The sequence below is a fragment of the Excalfactoria chinensis genome, chromosome 7, assembly GCF_039878825.1.
Source record: "Excalfactoria chinensis isolate bCotChi1 chromosome 7, bCotChi1.hap2, whole genome shotgun sequence".
NCBI classification, from domain to species: domain Eukaryota; kingdom Metazoa; phylum Chordata; class Aves; order Galliformes; family Phasianidae; genus Excalfactoria; species Excalfactoria chinensis.
In genome coordinates, this window is record NC_092831.1 from 27,243,861 (window position 1) to 27,257,702 (window position 13,842).

At 40.3% G+C, this 13,842-nt stretch overlaps 1 protein-coding gene across 3 annotated transcripts in view; it reads left to right on the top strand.

The window, feature by feature from the left end:
- Positions 1-13,842, top strand: part of ERBB4 (erb-b2 receptor tyrosine kinase 4) — a 481,597-nt gene that overhangs the window by 342,046 nt on the left and 125,709 nt on the right. For all 3 annotated transcript variants that reach the window (XM_072342440.1, XM_072342439.1, XM_072342441.1), the window contains exons 8-12: positions 1,064-1,177; positions 2,763-2,889; positions 6,154-6,227; positions 7,148-7,238; positions 8,662-8,861. In XM_072342440.1, the coding sequence (XP_072198541.1) occupies positions 1,064-1,177; positions 2,763-2,889; positions 6,154-6,227; positions 7,148-7,238; positions 8,662-8,861 (606 nt within the window). The remainder of the gene's footprint in view (positions 1-1,063; positions 1,178-2,762; positions 2,890-6,153; positions 6,228-7,147; positions 7,239-8,661; positions 8,862-13,842) is intronic.

The window sequence follows — 13,842 nt, forward strand, 5'->3', positions numbered from 1 at the left end:
GTAGATTTAGAAACGAGCTGTTAAAATAATGCCAAAATGCCGTATTAATTCAGGGGGTTGTACAAATGTGTGTAATGAACAGAATTAAGTCTGCCGCCAGTAATATCTGGCACCAAATGTTCCATGATGTGGATGCTCTTTTCTTGGAATTGTGACGGCTTGACATAAAGTTACCATAAACATTTTCCTTAGCAGTTTTCCCAGTGGGGAAAAAAAAACTTGCTATACTGACAATACCATGGGTGAAATTACATTAGATGGAGTGGGATTAAAAGCAGTAATTCCGTGCGTGTGAAAAGCACGTGCTTCTGAAATGCCAGGCAGACGACGAAGAAGAAAATACTTACTGCAGTGATGACAATCTCTTAAGTCTTTGTTACAGACATTTTAGTTAGGTAAGAGAGACCATGTTCTTGTTCTCCCCTTAGATCCCACCAAAGTTTCCAGTTATGTTATCCATGATTTTAAACGTCATTTACCTGTGAGATAAAATGGGTGACCTGTAATAAGCTGAACCGTAACTCAACTCTAAGCTAAATCTGGATTTTGAGTGTCCACGATGAAGTTCAGATTGACAGTAGGCTGAGTCTGGGACTGTCACAGCTTCATTGTCTCTCATGAGTGTTGAATTATCTTAGGAAGTTAGATTTTTGTTTATTTTTATAAAGCTGGTATAGCGCGCACTGCTTTCGGGATGTGATCCTTTGGCTAAATACTTCATTGAACATTGTGATTTATTGTTTTCATCTCGACATTATTAAGCTTTCAGTCGAGTAGAATCAGTCTGAATCTCTTTTGGCAGTTGTTTTACAAGGCAAAATTGAAACAGCCATTGTCCCGTGCAGTACATTATCCCACATGAATACAGTTGTGTGTGTGAGAGAGAACTGTTTTAGTGACTTGAGTCACCAAATACAGGTCTAAATTGCTCATTGTTCTCAGAAGTGTCTTGGTAAGCATGAAGGTAAATAACATGTACTGACATAACGCAGTCATAAGACACGTTCTTCCAATATTGTGTGAAGTCCCATGGTTCACTTTCTCCCAATATCTTCTTTTTCAGACAACTTTGTGGTAGATTCCAGCTCTTGTGTCCGTGCGTGTCCGAGCTCCAAGATGGAGGTTGAAGAAAATGGTATTAAGATGTGTAAGCCCTGCACTGACATTTGTCCTAAAGGTAGGTAGTAATTTAGTATAACTGTTCTTGAATGTAGTCTGTTCTCCAGTAGAGCAAAGCAGTGTGTTATTTTGGCATGAAATATGTATGAGTATGCTGTAGAATATTTGATATTAATAGCCTTTGGATATCCACGGAACTTTGAACTATGTAGGCTGTGTGTGAAGCGTGTTCCTAAATACAACGTAATGAAAATTTATTCAGTTATAATGGTAGTATAACTAAACCAATTCCTTTTGCTCGGATAAAAATGAGGGCGATTTTTTCATTGGTTTTAGAGAAATCTGAAAGAATTCTTTATTATATCGTTTTAATGACTCGTATTTCCTGGAGGTGTTTCAGAGCTCTCCTTTTGTCATTCCAAAGGAGGCTGCACTAAAACCCAGGCTTCAGTATATGGTATGTTTCACGCTCAGCATAGCTTTAAGTTTCCGTCATTTTGACTGTTCTCTGAAAACACTTATTTTCCCAGAATCTTTTACCTCCTTTCTAAGTGTCTTAAAGGTAGAATAGAAGCTTTTCACTGAGAATGCTGATGAGAAGACAGGTATCTATAGGTTACTTTGGTCCTGAGCTCCACTGGGGAGACTTTATGCTCCCTGCTTATGTGTCTCAGGAGCAAAGCGCCATCACTTTTGCCTTATGGACTCATGTCATTTTTCAGTACTAGCGGAGGGAACTGGAGCTAATTCTGTAGTAATCTGAAAAGGAATTTACCACCAAGCTACTGCAAACCTTGTAAATCAACAGTCACGCCACCAGGCTGAAACAGTTAAACAGAGACTTCTGCCAATGCTGGGAAATGACATACTTAAACCTATTTACAGTTGAAAAGATACATTCGAATACATATGTATTGTTCTTGCCAAGCTCTTAGGCTTTACATAGTGGGATGGAGGGAAGCTGTCATATGTCTGGTATGATTTCTGGTGTGCTGATAATAGTAGCCATCTGAGGAGTCCAGTAAGAAGATAGATGCATCATCTGATGGAAACTGGGAGGGTTTTGTTCTTGGATGCATCAGAAAATGCAGCTGAGTTGTATTTAAATGCAGCCTAGAGAAGTTTCATCAACATTCATACCAAGGTTTCTTAAGGCCCTATTAATTTATTTAATGAGATGATGAAGAAATAATTTTTGTGCTTCCTTTCAAGAGGGCCTTCTGGCATATGAATGGTTAAGTTCACAGGCTTTAAGTTCACCAAAGCAAAGGGGACCTGTTGAGCTAGCAGTGTAGGACCCCTTCCTTTCGCAGTGAGTAGTGCAGAAATATAGGATGCAGCCAATCTAAGCTAAATAATCAAGTATCTCCTTACAGATGGCTTGAGTGGGAGTTTGTGGGGTTCGTATTTCCTTGAGATCCAGAGTGAAACATTTGTCAGGATGCCCTTCTGTGGCAGGTCCTTGAACTTACTGGTTTAAATTAGCACACGGTCCTAGGGGGATATGGGTAATGGGTGCCATTTTAATTCTTCTTTGCAGCTTTTTCTCTGAAAGAAATGAAGACTTGCATTTAGAAGGATGACACACTCTGATTTAGTAATTGTTTTTCCTAATTCTTCACATAAACACCTTGTTTTGGCAGCGTGTGATGGCATTGGAACGGGGAGCTTAGTATCAGCTCAGACGGTGGATTCCAGCAACATCGACAAGTTCATAAACTGCACTAAGATCAATGGCAACCTTATCTTCCTTGTTACTGGGATTCATGGGTAAGTGGCAAAACGTTAGTATGTTGTGTCATGGTGTGTGCCGGAACCATTAGTGCCCACCTCTTAATTATGGCTGCAGGCTTCTCTTACTCAACTGCAGACCTAAGCTAAATTAGTTTCCTACCTTCATTTGTTAAGGAAACTGTTAACCAGATCCTTAGGATTATACCTGTAGGGAAGGAGAGAATGAACCAGATGGCATTAGAAAGAGAAAAGCCAACTGAGAGCTTAGGTTACTTGATACAATTTTCAGCACTAGCTTTCAATAACAGCAGATAAGTTACCTTCCATTCGTTTGTTCTGAATTATGTTTAATCGGTGGTGAAATGTGCAGAATATGCCGAAAGTGCCTCGTGTAGTGAGAATTATCATAGCCTCAGTGGCTGTTGCTGCACATGCATGCAAAAAACCTGCCCTCTTGTCAACTCATTTTAATTATATCTATTCCAGTTTCAATTGCAGAGATGTGCAAAAATCAGTGATGCTTAGATGTGGTGTTTTGCTTTAAATATGTCCATGTATTGAATAGGTCTTAATAACAGGAGGTGATGTGGAGGTATAGAACCAGTATTTGGAGGTCTCATTTACATGTCTTTTTTGTACAGAAAGACAGACCAGCCAAATAACCTCCTGCTGTTAATAGTTTGATGAGCTGTTTGCCATTGTATCGTAAGTGAATGTGCGGTGCAAATTCAGCAGGATGGGATGTATATGGAGAAAGCAGATGTAATCTGTTTTGGTGGTCAGGGGAGGCATGATGTCAGTGACTGCTTGCTTGTTTTGTGCTCTTTGTCTCTGACAGTGCAGACATAGGGTTGTATTTTCTTACTGATTCGAGCTTTTTGTGGTGTAATCAGCCATGGTGAGTTAAACATGATGCTTTGAGGTATGGCGGGACCTTTTAAATTAAATAAAATCCTCAAAATGGACTAGCATGATGAAACTCTTTTTTTCCCTTTGTTGTAATAGATATACATCAACAGTACAAAGTATTCAATTACTTCTGCTGCTGGGTAGTCTTCAAGTTGTAATATGCTTTTAGCTTCTCAGAGTTTTCAGTATTGGTTGCCATTGGTTATCAGGATGTACAATATGAGATATGGTTCCCAGCCTAACTCTGTGTTTGCAGTTCCGTGGCTTAGTGTGTGCTGAACTCAACTTCTGCAGATGGATCTGAAGTGGGATTCTGGCACGAGTAATAGCAGCAGTTTTTTTGTTGGCCTTCCTTAGATTTAGATGTGTTAAGATAATGAAGTTGTTGACTCCGGGTTGCACGGCTCAAGTTTCCCTATGAGGTGAGGTGGAGAGAAATGACTCGTTTCTTTGATTTGCTGGGGTGATTGGTTGTAATATTTCTTCACCTACAACTTGACTTCAGCCACACAAAAGCTGAAAATCCATTTCAGTGGAGCCGTGCAGCTCACTGATGTTGAAAAGGCCAGCAATTGTGAGCTTTGGCAGTGTACTTGGCCTTCTCATCTCCAGCAGGGAGCACAGTGTGAAAGGTTAATGTAGCATAGGGAGAAAGAAACTGAGGTTCAAGGGGTTTAAGGAAATGCAGCTTCAGGCTTGTGGAAGCCCCTTGGAGGTCACACAGGAGTCATTGCTCATACCTTAGCACTTTCTCATCCAGTCGGATGAGTGTTCACAAGGCCAGTCATAGATCTGTTACCTCTCACAGGACAGGAAGTACTCTAGCAAATGCAAGGCAAGCAGCTGGAGGAACCAAGCAGTTCTCTCTGCATGATTCTCTTTCATTAAGAGATCTGTGATTTGGAGTATCACAGGGACATTGTTTTGTAAAAGTTGCAGTAGTAGTGAAGTTACAAGGTGTAACTTCAAGTTACAAGTAACAGGTCTATCAAGTTTAAAGAGAACAAAACCAACCTTGAATAAAACACTCTGGGGAAGAAAAAATTCTGGAACCGCTTTTTTGTTTAAAGCTTTAATTACATTTTGCAAGTTATTAATACAGAAAGGAAATCCAAGATGATACTAGGTACGCTGCTGGTTACATAGATGAACCATATGGAGCAACAAGGATACATACCTCCACTTGAACTTCTAGTTACCTGCTGTTCCAAATCTGTATGTTCTGTGAACTGTAACATTGAAGTCTGTATTTTCAGCACTTCAGATTGTAGAGACTTAAAGTTTAGCTGTCTCTGAAGGATTGAAAGATGTTTTGTAGTCTCAGAATGACTTCATTGCTTGAAAGACACTGAGTGGATTTTCTTGTTTTGATTGCTAACAGTGTGATTACAATTGATTCTGTCATTTTTGATCCTGTTATTTTGTAGCTTGTCTTTCTGTTGCCTCATCATTTGAACTTAGTCCCTATGTATTTGTGACAACGTCTGTTCAAACTGCGTGGGTCACTCCAAAAATGTTGCTTCCTATTTATTTCCATGGCAACAACAATACATATAAGGAGCACATTAACAGTTCGTAGCTGAGAGTTTTCTCTATCACAACTCTGTTTTTCGACGTAGTCATAACCATTAGCTGGGCATTTTTGCCAGTGATGAACAAGAGCCTGCATGCTGTGCTTGTAAAAGTCTGCACCAGCACAGGTGACCCACTGTTCTAAGGCTGCCACGATGGCATCATTGATGGGAAAATATTACCCATGAAGCCCGTCTTTCACTGGCCTGAACAGATGGAAGTACTGATTCAGTAGGCCCTGACCAACTTAGATGCAGTGTTCTTTCTGTTCCTGTGTTGTAATCTCTGTTAAGGACAGACAGCCCTAACTATCAGGAAGAGCAACAACCCTCCGTTATAGGCAGTGTTTTATCTCCCCTTTAGTTGTCTGTCTGCAGTTATGCAGTCAGTTAAATCTCTCATTCTCAAAGGTGTAAGGTTCATTTGTGCCTGTTCTACTGAGAAGTCTTGTCTCTGCAAGTAAAAGTGGTAGATGCCTGCATTTCTCTACAAGTTTGCACGATGATAACGCATATCAGGCATTTGCCTGTTAAAGGGGTTTAAGTGTATATTCACCACAGCACAGACTTGTGAGGCCTGTCTCAGGAGATAGCCTGGCTCCAGTTCTAAGAATGTCCATAGTTGTTCAGAATCCATTAATTTTCCAACACCTAAGGGAACAGTGGCGAAACCTGCAGCCCACACTGCCTGAAATCAAAGCACTGACCTCACGTTATAAAAGAATGTTTCTGTATGGCAGAGCTTTGAGAACGCTGTGGTGGTTGGGGTTTTCTTTAATTGTTATTCATGGTGTCGTATTTTGTCTGTTAAATCTTTCAGGGATCCGTATCACACAATCGCTGCAATTAATCCTGAGAAATTAAATATCTTCCAAACAGTGAGAGAGATAACAGGTAACAAACACTTCTGATGTCCTACAATTTCTTTTCATTTTACATTTGCTGTTGTCATCTGGTGGGTTTTCCGAGGAGCACAGATGCTGTTTTCTTAAAACTCACTCGACTATAAATTCGATAGCTGATCCTGGAGTTGTTAGTTATTAAAGTATTGTTCATGAATGTGATGTTCTTTACTTTACAAATGAATACAGAATAAACATTGCCTTTGGGTTACATGAGCATCGGAAAACCAAGGCCTTACTGTTAAGTGAGCACTGTGCTGGCAAAGTGATACAAGCAGTGCAGATGCTAATGGAAGTCTCTGCTGTACTAGTGGAATTATCCCTTTGCTTAAAGATGCATTGTGTTCCAGTCCTGTACTGAAACAAAACCATAGCTAACCATGCACTGCATGTGTCTGTGCAGAACAAAATACAGAGTTGCACTAACTGCCTTTGCCAGGAGTGCTCTCCATTGATGACCGGTCCTCACACATAGTCAGAAATGAAAGCAAGTTCTTTGTTTTAGGAAAGTCCTGTTATCTTTTAATGCGTCATAACGGGTCTCTCAGTTTCTGTCATGGAGCTCCAATACATTTTAAACTAATTGTAACTTTGCTGCTGCTCAGAAATGGGCATTTCAGATTGCGGTCTATGTTTAAACTTGCCCTCGGTGTGGCTTTTGAAAATGGATTTACTTCTGTGACACTTCTGCTGTGACAATGTTCATGTCTTCCTTTTCCTTGCTGGAGGAGACAGTGCAGAGCAGGCTGGTGAATGCTGTGTGCTGCTGTCTTGGAATTCATTACCTATTTATTTCTTTTTCTCAGACCATCGCTGTCTTTCACTTAAAGCCTCAGCCTGTCTTAATGCATGCGTGTGGTAAAGCAGTCTTTATGATTGGAATGATGTTCACGTTTGCTTTTTCTCCTTCAGGGTATTTGAACATACAGTCGTGGCCTGAGAACATGACTGACTTCAGGGTGTTTTCTAACTTGGTTACTATTGGTGGAAGAGCTCTGTATAGGTAAGGTACTTTCTGTGTTCATGACGCTGTTTTTCATTAGCATTTCAGTAGCGTGGGATGCAGCACTTCTTGGGAAGGATGTCCTAACTTGGCACGTTTTCTCAGTTGGCAAGCTGTTCATTAACAGTATCTTCGCTGTTCCATTCTTTACAATGGACAATAACTTTTGAGTGTGAAGTTGTAAAAGAAAAACAAACAGCATCAGATTATCCTGGTTCATTTCTGCAGCTGCCAACTTCCTGTTCATTTAATACTTTCTATGTTTTCAAGTATTTTACGATGTGAAATGTACCTTGAAAGATACTCGAACTTAGCCTCATTGTCTGCGTGCCCACACAGATGTGTATAGAAGTGCAGTCTCATATGTCCAAAGAGCAATCTGGTTTAAAGAAGCAAGAAGAGATAAGGAGGTTGTACTTAGCAGATGATATTGTTAGCTCTGTAGTGCCATTTTTACCAGAGGTGTTTCCATCTGAGAACTGATAGGGAGGAACTGATTTTTGAAGAGAAGAAAATGCAGTGAGGAATAATTGCAGAAGACAAGATACCCTGTAGAGTGGTGTAAAGAGGAAACTGGTTCCCAGTTGTGTAAATGCAGCATTCTGCTGACATTTCTAACAGCAGACCAAGCAGATAATGGATAGCAGTGAAGCCTTGAGATTGAATTTCAGCCCAGCATTTTGTTCAGAAGCAGCAGTTTTTGTTTAGAACAGCTGGAAAACAATTATAAACATTAAAACACAGCAGTGTAAAGGATGTTGAGAAGCTGGATGTTGTTCGCTTGTCTTCAGTCACACCATACGCACAGTCGTTCCTGCGTTACACAGTCGTTTACCATTCCGTTGATAGAGCAGATAACCACAGCTTACAATAGCAGAAAAATGAACGGTAGAAAGTGGGTGGAAAAGATTCCTTGAAAGTAACAGTTTCTTCCTATATTATCATAAATGACATTAATTTGTCATGTTAATACATTTCAGGATACATTTTACACAACTTCGTCAGTTTTCCCTTAGCATATAAACCATCACAGTATTCATTTTGATGTCTTGCAAGGAAAAAGAAACAACTCATTTTCTTCAGTTTTCTTGACGGCACTTGATCTAAAAAAGCAAGAGCTAATGATTGGTACAGAACTGTGAGTGACTTAGTCCATTAGTTTGGTGGCTGAATTGACCTAGCGCCGTGAGCCTCGCAGTTTGTGGTATTACAATTCTGATAGGGCTCATAGCTTTCTGGGCAATAAAACCGCCTTTTGCCTCACCAAATGTTTGTGTCATTTCAAACTGAAAGTTCTCTGAGCAGATCTGCACAAAATGGTCATGCCATCAGAAACTAACTTCAGTGGGAAGTTCTCCACTGAGTTCCACCTCTGGAGCCACCTCTCAGGGCTCATCCATGTTCTCTTTTGTTTTTGTCACAGCGGCCTCTCCTTACTCATCCTGAAGCAGCAAGGCATTACCTCTTTACAGTTCCAGTCCTTGAAGCAGATCAGCGCTGGTAACATCTACATAACAGACAACAGCAATTTGTGCTACTATCACACAGTCAACTGGACCAGCCTTTTCAGCACACCCAGCCAAAAGACAGTGATTCATCGAAATAAAAGAGCGGAGAACTGCAGTAAGTACTGCTTCTCAATGCGAATCTTCTCGCCTGTGATTGGCTCACTTTGGGGGAAGTGGTTTAAGTACTGACAGGTTATATTGTGTGGACAGGCCAGAAGTGCAGCTGGGGTCGAAAGCCCCACAAACAAGAGTGGAATATTGATCATTTGCAGAATCTAAAGATATGGTTCCAAGGAGATTTATAAACAAATGAAGTATTTTAAAGCATGAGTGATTGAAATGGAGAAAAGAAAAGGCACTGCTTCCTTACTGTGGTATGAACTTTGGAGATAAGAGATAAAGTTTTATAAAGACAGATTCTGAAGATTATAGATGTGGAGCGAATGTAGTTTTTTATTGACTTTCATTTACAGCTCTCTTCTTACAGAACGAAACAGGCATCTTTTGCTTTTCCTGCTCTTCTCCAGAGTGGTTCTCTTAATCTTCAACGGTCACTTTTGGGACCGCTGTCTGATAACTGTGTTCTCCCTTTCTGTACTGTACCTATCTGACAAGGAAGGTTGCTAGCAGACTTTCAGTTGGGCCTAAGTGTCTTTCAGGAAAGCTTATGTGTGGCAATATCTAGACTAAGATCATATTGAAAAACAAATGAACGCTGTGTAGCAGATGAAATGAGTTGGTTATGCAGAAATCACACAGCAACTTGCATAATACTGCAGTTCATTTTAAGGATACAGTTACACTGCTAGAGAGGAAATCCATTAAATTGTGGTATGTGTAAGTGATATTTCTGTTCTTTCAGATTTAGACAGGCAGAAATGTTTTTTTCAAGCTGTGATCCTACTTTTAAGTGTTTATTTTGTTCCCTCTCTTTGAAATACTGTTCTGCATTGAAAGGCTTTTTGGCTATGCTCATCACTGTGGTCTGAGGGTAGGTTCCAATATTAGCTGAAACATACCTTTGTGTCCACATGGCTATTTTTTTTCAGTTCTTCTGTCATGTGTCTGCTCTCTGGGCAGCTGTTCTAGCACCTCACCACTCTCATAGTAAAGAACTTCCCTATGACATCCAACTTAAATCTTTCCTTCTTCAACTTAAAACCCAAAACCTTTCCCCTTGTCCTGCTGTTATCTACCCTTGCAAAGAGTTGACTCCCCTCCTGTTTATAGGCTCCCTTTAGGTGCTGGAAGGCTGCAATGAGGTCACCCTGCAGCCTTCTCTTCTCCAGGCTTAACAAGCCTGACTCCCTCAGCCTGCCTTTGTAGGGGAGGTGCTGAAGCCCTCTGATCATCTTTGAGACTCTCCTTTGGATCCTCTCCAACAGCTCTCTTGTCTTTCTTGTACTGGGGGACCCAAACCTCTTGCTGCTCAACTGTATTCCAGTAGGATCCTAGTGGTCCAGTTTTACTGTGAGATACAAGAACCTAAGAAATTTCCAGACAACACGGGATTCCTTTCTACCATGTAAGGCTGCGCTCTGTGGAAGAAACTTATTGTTCTTGCTGATCTCTGCTGTTTTTATGTCTTTGCTTTTTTACATCAAGGTTAGCTGTAGCAATCTGATAATGATGCATCATTTAAAGAAACAGCAAATAATTGCAGCGACAAAAACAACTCATGTCCAGAGAGATTCGGTATGAAAAGGAAGTAATAGGATGCAACATAAGCTCCCTAGCTCCAAAATAAAGTAGTGCTTGCTTTTTGCTTCAAGAGCTGCATGACTTACTGCATGTTAGAAGACAGTGGGAAACTGCTTGGGTGAACTTGGTGGCCAGCTGGACACAGCTCTTGGGATGGTAGTCCCATAGCAGGTGTTGGGACTGCTTTATCAAATACCTCTTTGCCCTTGCCAGTGGTTACTAAATTGGAGTGTCTTGGAAATGGCTACAGCTGTTGAAACTCAGACTTCCTGAGCAAATGCAAAGTAGAACATACTGACAAATTGCACTCTGGTGCTGTAAGTCTTGTCAGTACATTTGCACACAAAGGGAAAATGTGAACTTTATTTGACTTTGACCGTGTTGAGGATTTGCTGTAGTAGAAGCTTTTATTTCCCAGGAAGAAAAATACTACTGAAGATGTTCTATGCAATTTTACACCGGGAGAATCTTCATGAGAAAAACAGATCTCTTTTTCATTTCCCTTTGAAAAGTAACTATATAAGATACACTACCAGGGATTTAGTTCTAAAAATGAGTTGTAGGCTATGTTTATTAAATGGGCTGTATTTAATGAACGTGGGCTGTGGGCCGGGTTACTTAGATCAGAATGCAATGTCTTGGGCTGCTAATTTCCTGAATCAAAAATGTAACAACGGTTTTCTATCTATGCACGTCTTGTATGAATTAATCAGAGATGTTTTGTGGCCTTTGGAGAGTCAGCATTAGATGAGAAGAGCTACCTTGCGCTTCAACTCTACCTGTCAGTCAGCACCTCTCTGGGGGTAACTGGGTTCTGCTGCAGGTTAGGTGTCTAACTAAAATCTTCACCCTTACTTTGGGTAAGACAGAACTGGTCCTTCAAGCCAGATGCATTTGTCCAGCATGCTTGGAAGCATCTGTGATGTTCAGGAGATGGCAACATACTGGAGTTTTGGAGAGCTTAAAATCTTCTGTGGTCTGAGTGTTTGTGGTCTGAGGGCAAGCCACCAGGGCTTCAGTTTCTGCCTTTTGGTTCTTTTGCCTGTTTCAGACCCACATTCTTCAGGCACTTGCGTGTATGCACACGTCTGAGTGACAAACAAGCCTGATCTGAATGATGAAGGTTAAAGCATACGTAAATATTTGCAGGATTGAAGTGTAGCATCTGTGGTGGAAATACTGTTTGTTTACATGGCAACTAGCAGAGTGTGAATTGTTAATAAAAATACCCATTAAAGATTTTTTTCGAACCATTTCCCACAAAGAAACCAGTCTAGACCACGTTAATTATTACAGCCACACTCTGGTGTGTTTATTATTAGTTCTTTGTGTATTTTGAGGCACTGTCAGCTTGTTACTGCTTTCCTTACTGCCTAGTGATTGCAAATGGCTTAGAACAGGTTACAGCAGACATTTAAAATGCATGTATGAGCTTCTAAGTTCATGTAACCAGCCTCTTATTGAGGTGATCTTTATTTTAAACTGTGAAACGGTGATTTATCTTTCCCACACGGTTCAAAATTGTCTTCTGCTGAACTTAAAAGTAATGAAATACTAAAATATCAGTGAGGGAGTTAAATATTCCTAGGAATGTGCAGTCTGTAGTAAAGCTTATCTGTGAGATAATGCTGACACAGCAGAATTTGGTGTAAGTTTCTTCTTTTTTTAAATGAAAATAATGACAATGGACTTCAGTCAGTGGGAATTGCTGCAGCCCATGATCACTGGTGAGATGCTTGTGAACTGCACAGAGCCTGGGAGATTTGGAAGCGTGTTAGAAGGGAAGTGTGAAGGATGAGCTGAGCTTTCAGCAGCTGCTGCACCTTTAGCACAGCCTGATGGTGTCTCCCAAAGTTGTTTTTTTTCCATGCCCACGGCCCTCTGGTGCAGAGCTTTTTGCTCAACCCCCACCTGACCCTCCCCTGATGCAGCTCCATGCTGTTTTCTCAGGTCCTCTCATCAATTGTATACTTTCGATTGTCTCCTGCTATAACTTGTAGTACTAAACACAGTTTGTGCTTAAGCCTTATTCTGTTATGAAGATGATCAATGCACAGTGAATGATGATAAATCTACTTGCTAGAAAATGCACTCCAGTGGTTAGATTTTACCACAGCTCTGTGCTGAAGTCAAGAATGGGCTTTTTTTTTTCCCAGCATGGGTATTTTATGGAACAAGTCAGAGACAACTCATGATAAATACAAGAGCGCACAAAATAAATCTAGATAAAAATGGCCTCTTATATGAAGCTATTTAAATAATTGCTGTCAACTCTACTGACGCCTGCATTATGCAGGGAAACCTTTCCAGGCAAAGGTTGTTATAAATGTTGTTCTGAATTATGTCAGTTTAGCCACCAATTAAAAGCTTGAATATCAAGTGTCAGGTTTCATACAAAGCTAACTGAAGTCTGCAGGAGTGTTTCAGTTGAGTTTGAGGAGCTTTGGATGAGGCCCCTAAGAACGGAGCCATTTTTTCCCTTTTTCTAAGCTAACTCTCTTGTGTTTTATCTAGTTTGGGGAAATTCTAACCTGTGTGACCCCACTGATTAATGAGCATTTGTTCTAAAAATCCTAATGAAAATAAGTTCCTGTCAAAAGCTTTTTTGCTCTTTCCTTTCACATGTGGCCGTAGGATATGTTTGAGCTTCTGAACATTCTCAGCCACTGAAAATGTCCAGTAATACATCTGAAAGTCAAACATCTCTTTAGACATCCTTGAAAAAAGAAAAGACAAACTTAATGGATTGTTTTTTTGTTTTTTGGTTTGTGAAAGTGAAATAAGCAGAAAGAAACTCAGAAATAAGCAGGAAATAAGAAGAAATAAGGAAACAGTGATTTTGTTTTGCTTGTTTCTTTTCTCACACTGCTGGTACTTTGTTGGCTAGATTCCAATAGGATAATCTTAACTTCATGCAAAAGCTCTTCATTTCATTTGGATGTGGCTCTGCCTGTACCCGGAGTGATCTTGTCACAGTGTCGCTGCTATTTGAAGAAAGGAATTCTGAATTCAGAGTAGTCTAATAATTGAGGGGGAAGAAAGGAGAATGACTGATAATAAAAGCGTAATATTGAGTTACAAAAACATTAGGAAAAATAGGAAACTGCCTTTGGATGATGAGAGTGTATAAAACTGTATTAGAACCTAAAGTGTTCTTGGGATCGAGGAGGAGCACAAAGGGATCTCTTAAGTAAGATGTTTTTTAAGTTTTCCTTTCGAGTTCTTAAATCCAATCATTGACTGAAAAATAAGACTGCTGGTGTAAAAGGTTCGATTGTTTAAAAATAGTCTCAGATGGTTATTCCTTTTTATTTCTTGATACAGTTGGAGCCTGAAAATGTCTGTTAAACCCAGATACCCTTGCAGCAGGTACTGTGAGGCAGGGCCCATGCGTG